Source organism: Tupaia chinensis, unplaced genomic scaffold, assembly GCF_000334495.1.
Source record: "Tupaia chinensis unplaced genomic scaffold, TupChi_1.0 Scaffold000463_1, whole genome shotgun sequence".
Taxonomy (NCBI): Eukaryota; Metazoa; Chordata; class Mammalia; order Scandentia; family Tupaiidae; genus Tupaia; species Tupaia belangeri.
This window is the reverse complement of record NW_006159972.1, coordinates 1,417,740-1,423,190: the sequence shown is the minus strand read 5'-3', so window position 1 is coordinate 1,423,190 and position 5,451 is coordinate 1,417,740. Positions and strand designations below refer to the sequence as shown.

Here is a 5,451-nt window from a genome sequence, read left to right as displayed (position 1 = left end):
TTCCCAGCCCGCCCCCCCCCCCCGACCCCCTCCCGCCCCCCGCCTGCTGGCGCTGGAGCTGGCGCAGGCCCAACCCGCCGCGGTGCAGACTGGAGCCCCTTCAGACTCCCTCATCCCTTCACCTCTGTCCTGACCGCCTGCGATCCTGAACACCCCGTCGGAGCTCCCACCTATCCTTGCCCAGAAGAGTTGTCTACACTCGCTGTCTCAGGTCTAACTTCCTGCCCGTGCGCGTGTCCAGGACTCAGGAACCTAAGCGTCTAAGCAACAAAGACACCCGTCTAGTACCCGCAACGGCTTGGGCTGCGCGGTCAGGCCCCCAACTCCATCCCCTCTCTGGGTCTTTCGAGTTTTCCTTCGACTTCCTTGGCCATTGCTCCAGTCCATGGCCAGCCCCGGGAGGACTCCCACGCATACACCCGGAGCCTCTGCCCCTTCCTCCCTCCCTCCCCCCCCCCCCCCCCCCCCCCCCCCCCCCCCTCTCTCTCACACACACACACACACACACACACATGATCTGCCACAGCGCTCTGCAGGCTGAACTCACACGATCTGCCACAGCGCTCTGCAGGCTGAGCTCCCTGGGAGGCCTGGCCCAACGTAAAGGCTGAGAGTGGTGGTGTGTGCCTATCACCCTCGCCACTCCAGAGGCTGAGGCAGGAGGATCATGAGCTCAAGGACGGCCTAGGCACCATAGCTAGAGCTGGCTGAAGAAAGAGCTGGGCGTCATGGCTGGTGCCTGTCGTCCCAAGCTGACCTGCTGAGGCAGGAGGATTGCAACTTGGTGGGACTCTTATCTTTTAAAAAAACAATGCAGAGGCATCCCTGAGCCCGCCGAGTTGGTACCATGAGCAAAGCTCACCCTCCCGAATTGAAAAAATGTATGGACAAGAAGTTACCATTGCAATTCAATGGCGGCAGACAAGTCCAAGGAATATTGCGGGGATTTGATCCATTTATGAATCTTGTGATAGATGAATGTGTGGAGATGGCAACTAGTGGGCAACAGGACAGCACTGGAGTGGTGGTAATACGAGGAAATAGTATCATCATGTTAGAAGCCTTGGAACGAGTGTAAATAATGGCTGTCCAACAGAAAAACCCATGTCCCCTCGTCAACGGACCTGTTTTACGGTTGTAAAAATCACGTCATGTGCATTTCCATAATAAACTTTTTGTTAAGAAAAAAAGAATGCAGAGGGGCCAGCAGATGGCGCAATTAGATTCTGGACTCCCACATGGCCAACCCTTGCTGGCATCTCAGATCTGGTGACTTGAAAATCTCTCAGGAGAAGAATGGAAGAGAAGGGATTGCTTGCGGCATGGCCATCCCCCCTGGGGCACTATTTCTCACTGTCACTGTCTCTCTGGCAAGGGAATGCACCCTATGGCAAACAATAATAATAATAATAATAATAATAATAATAATAATAATGTAGGGCTAGGCAGTGGTGGAGCAATAACTCAACAGGCCCACATGGGAAGGGCGCCCTGAGCACACTGGCCTTACGCACATGCTGGGGAATGGATTGGCTGAGGGTGAGGCTGGATCGTGGCATGAAGACCCTGTTGAGGGTACCTACCTCTCTCTGTCTCTCTCTCAAAATCTTTCCCTCTCATGGAAGACACATTTCCAGAGGGTGTATGTTCTCACCAGAGACAGACAGACAGAGAGAGGGAAAGTGAGAAAGCACACCATGGGGCATGGTCACGCCACAATCTCCTTTCATTCCTCATTCCTTCTTCCTTTCAGGATTTGGGGCACACATGTGCCTGGCATCTTTTTCTTTTTCTTTTTTGGAGAGGTTTTTACTACAGTGCACATGCGCTCTCCAGGACACAGAGAGACAGAAAGTGAGAAATCACCCTCCCACCCCAGCAGGGATGGTCACACCGCAATCTCTTCTCCTCCGTTCTCCTCTCGGGATCTTGGGCACACATGCACACGCACCCGGTGTGAGTTTAAGCCACCGAGTCCAGGACTCGAACCGCGGTCGACTACATAGCCATTACACCAACTGCTGGTCCCTGCCTGGCGTCTTTTTTCAAGTTGCAGGGTCCAGGGGATAGCAGGTGGCGTGCTGGTTAAAGGTGCCAAACTCCCATACAAAGTTTTGGCTAGTCAGTGTTGACAGCCAATCTCCCCCATTATCTGGCCCCCAAGTCTTCGTGCCTGGGAGCCTACGAGCACACTGAGAGAGCCGTGGGTCCCAGGCCCAGCTCCACCCTCTGCATCATAACCTTTCGTAATTGGGGAGGTGGGGGTGGTGAGATGGACAAAAGAATGTTTATATCAACTTTAGGTTTTAAATCCATTTAAAGAGAAACTTCCATTGCAAACAAAGGTGGTCATTAAACTGGAAAAGAAAGTCATTCCGGAAGGAAGACAGCGGAAATCCGTTGTGCTGTGAAACACGCTGCCGTTTCTGAGGACGGGGGTCTCCGTCATTTCTTTCCCTTCCCCTTCACTGTTTCCTTTTCCTTTCCCTTGTCTGCTTCCTTGGGCTTCTCTGGTTCTTTTTTCTCTGTATCTTTTTTCTCTGGTTCCTTTCCCTTGCCTGGCTCTGGTGGTTTATCCTTTCCTGGCGGGGGGACCAGTATGTTCTTCTTGATCTTCTTGCCTTTGAAGTGATTTCTTTGAAGACACATATCGATTAAAGCAAAAAATCCAGCCAGTCCGCAAAGGACCTGGAAAACAAAAGGGCCTCGCTCGCTCGTGGCCTTGGCTGTTCTTTGCCCAGGTGTTTCCTTCCCTGCTTCTCACTCACCAGATGCCGTTTAACACACCCCGTGTCCCCTAGAGCTCCCAGGGCGCCTCCTCCCCGTGCCTCAGCTCGCTCTGCTCCCTGTCCCGGCATCTCTTCTCTTCCTTTTCTCTCTTTACACCCAGACAGGGTGGGGCCCCCTTCACTCTGCAGCCAGCAGCCCGGGAGCCCCCCCATTCCGATGGCTTCTCCACTGGAAACACCAACTTTACTTTGAAACTTTGCTTTGATCCCAAGAGTTTTGTGAAAAGAAGAGAAAGCTTCCTTACAGAGGGAGGACGACCCACTCCCAGGAGGGAACGCAGAGCACACCCACAGCCCGGCGTGCGAGGACTCACCACGGCGACGAAGTACTGCACGGGCATGGTCTTCCGGCTTCTCACGGCGAAGACAGCCGCTCCCACGAGGAACCCGCAGGCAAACAGGTCGTTAAGGAGGTCCTGTCGTAGGAGAGGTGACCAGCCTTCCACAGAGCCTGGGCCCCCACTGACCCCTGGCCCGGTGATGCTTACTCTGCAGGAATGATTTTGGAAACTTCCCCTGCTCTGACATGGCACCATACAGACACGTGCACGCCAGGCTGGCACACAAGCCTGGGCCCCTCGGCTGTGCTCACTGAGCTGAGCCCCAGAGCCCAGGGTGCTTAACTGCCCTCAGGCTTAAGCCCATGAAGGTGTGACCCCCTCTCCTGTACCTCATCTGTGACATAGCCCACTTGGGGTGTGGTTACGTTCCCTCCACCAATCCTTGTTTAAATAAATGTGCCACTCTGAGATTTAATGTGTCTCTCCTGGGTACCGTGCCCATCACCTTTCTGCCCTAAGGGCCAGCTGCCCTCTCTGCAGCCTGGGGGCTCCTTGCTGGCAGGAGGCTGTTGAGCTCTAGCCCCTCACAGGAGCATGGCAGCTGCCTACACCCCTGCCCCTGCCTTACTCCCTCCTCCCTCTTTGCGGGCTGTACCTCCTCCTCACCAGCCCCTCTGGCCAGCCCGAGGCTCCGGGCTCTGTCACACTCCAGACTTGTTTCCCTCTTCCTAGCGATAAGGCACAGCCGAACATCTCAGAGCTGGCCAGACCTTAGCGGTAGCAGCCAACCTCCTCGCCTCTCACTCCTGGGGTAAGGGGTCTGGGGCCAAACCGCGCCTCCCTGCGAGAGGCAGCCCACCCTGTGGTGGTCCACGATGCGCACTTGTCCTTTGTCATTTTCTGCTGGTTTCCTTTGCTGGCCACTTTGTCATGGGTCTTTCCTCCCCTCCCTTATTTTGCCAGAGGGCACATGTGGTCACCAAAGAGAGAGAGACAGAGAAAGCACTCCAGTGGGTTGCGGTCATGTGCGACCCCTCCTGCTGCCTTCTGTTTAGTCCTCAGGACTAAACGAGATTCTTACGGTCCCTGTTATAGATGAGGGACGGGCTGGAAGCAGCTGGGCCGCTTGCCCACCTGTCTCCTTCCACTGGGTGGCTACTCTGGGCTGAACATCTTTCGATACAGAGATCTTTCATTTATTTGGTTATGTATTTAATTAATGTATGTATATAGTTTTTAATTACTGGTGGGCATGTGTGCTTTTCAGAGAGAGAGAGAGACACAAAGAAAGAGAGAGAAAAGGGGAAAGGGAGAAAGCCCGCCTCCTTCCAGCCCCTGGGGGTGGCACCAAACAGCATGGTTTTTAAGCCACCAGGACTGGGATTCTAACCACGGTCCATGGTGTGGGATCTGGCTTTCCTTAACCACCAATCTGTGGGGCTGGCCCCAGAAATGACTGTTTTTTTTTTTTAATTCTCATTTTTATCTCACTAAATTGATGGGGAGATTGATTTTCTTCTTGGAGTTCTGGGGACAGGGTGCGTGATCTCCCCAAGCAGGTGTGAGTTGGCACAGGGGTTAGGGGTAACGGCTCTGCCTCCCCTTTCTCAGAGGACAGCCAAGCCTCAGGCCCTTATAATTTGACCACCAGGTACCCACAGAGCCTTTGCCTGGCTCCGGCCGCCTGCCTGAGCCCATGTGGAAGTGAGCGCAGGCCAGCGCCGATGAGGGTGGGGGTGAGGTGTCCGTTCAGTCACTTCAGGCTCTCAGAACAGGGACCCGTCGCCGGCACTCCCCACTTACAGACACGGGCCACAGGATGAAGGGCATGTATCTTTGGATGGCGAAGCTGTAGAGGATGATGAAGAAGGCGAAAATGGACAGCTCCATGGTGACGATGAGCGTCAGGAGCGGGTGCGAGGTGGTGGCGTTGAACAGGATCAGCGCCGCTATGAGGCAGCCCTGCAGACAGGGGCGCTGAGCCGGCGGCCAGGCTCTCACCGCCCCAAGCCCTCGGCCGCCCCAGCCCGCTCCTTCTCTCCCCCACCCCCGGCATGGAACCCCGCTCAGGGACACCCCTCACCAGACTCAGGATCTTGACCTCGGCGTGCCCCATGATCCAGAACTCTTTGTTGCTGTCCTTGAGTTCCCACCGGTAGCGGCGACAGCCTTTCCTCGTCCCCACTTCATGCTTGGGCTGCACCGACTTCGGCTTTGGCCGGTCTTCTGATGATGATGATGATTCATCGTCCTTGATCTTTTTTGACTCCCTGGGTTTGGGCGCCCCGGCGGCGGCTTTGGGGTCGGCGGCTTTGGCGTCCGCAGGTTTGGCGGACCCAGCTTTGGGGGGAGGTTTGGCCGCCGGTTTAGTGGAGGCGGCC

At 55.3% G+C, this 5,451-nt stretch overlaps 1 protein-coding gene and 1 pseudogene across 1 annotated transcript; one reads left to right on the top strand and one right to left on the bottom strand.

The window, feature by feature from the left end:
* The first annotated feature begins 833 nt into the window (after positions 1-833).
* Positions 834-1,078, top strand: LOC114009103 (small nuclear ribonucleoprotein G pseudogene; annotated as a pseudogene).
* Positions 1,079-2,298: 1,220 nt separating this feature from the next.
* Positions 2,299-5,450, bottom strand: CMTM2 (CKLF like MARVEL transmembrane domain containing 2; the record flags this gene model as incomplete). Its single annotated transcript, XM_006155620.1, has 4 exons — positions 2,299-2,688; positions 3,104-3,205; positions 4,874-5,032; positions 5,154-5,450. Coding segments are annotated over 4 exons (801 nt in total), but the record flags the coding sequence as incomplete, so codon positions are not given.
* Between the last annotated feature and the right edge of the window lies 1 nt (position 5,451).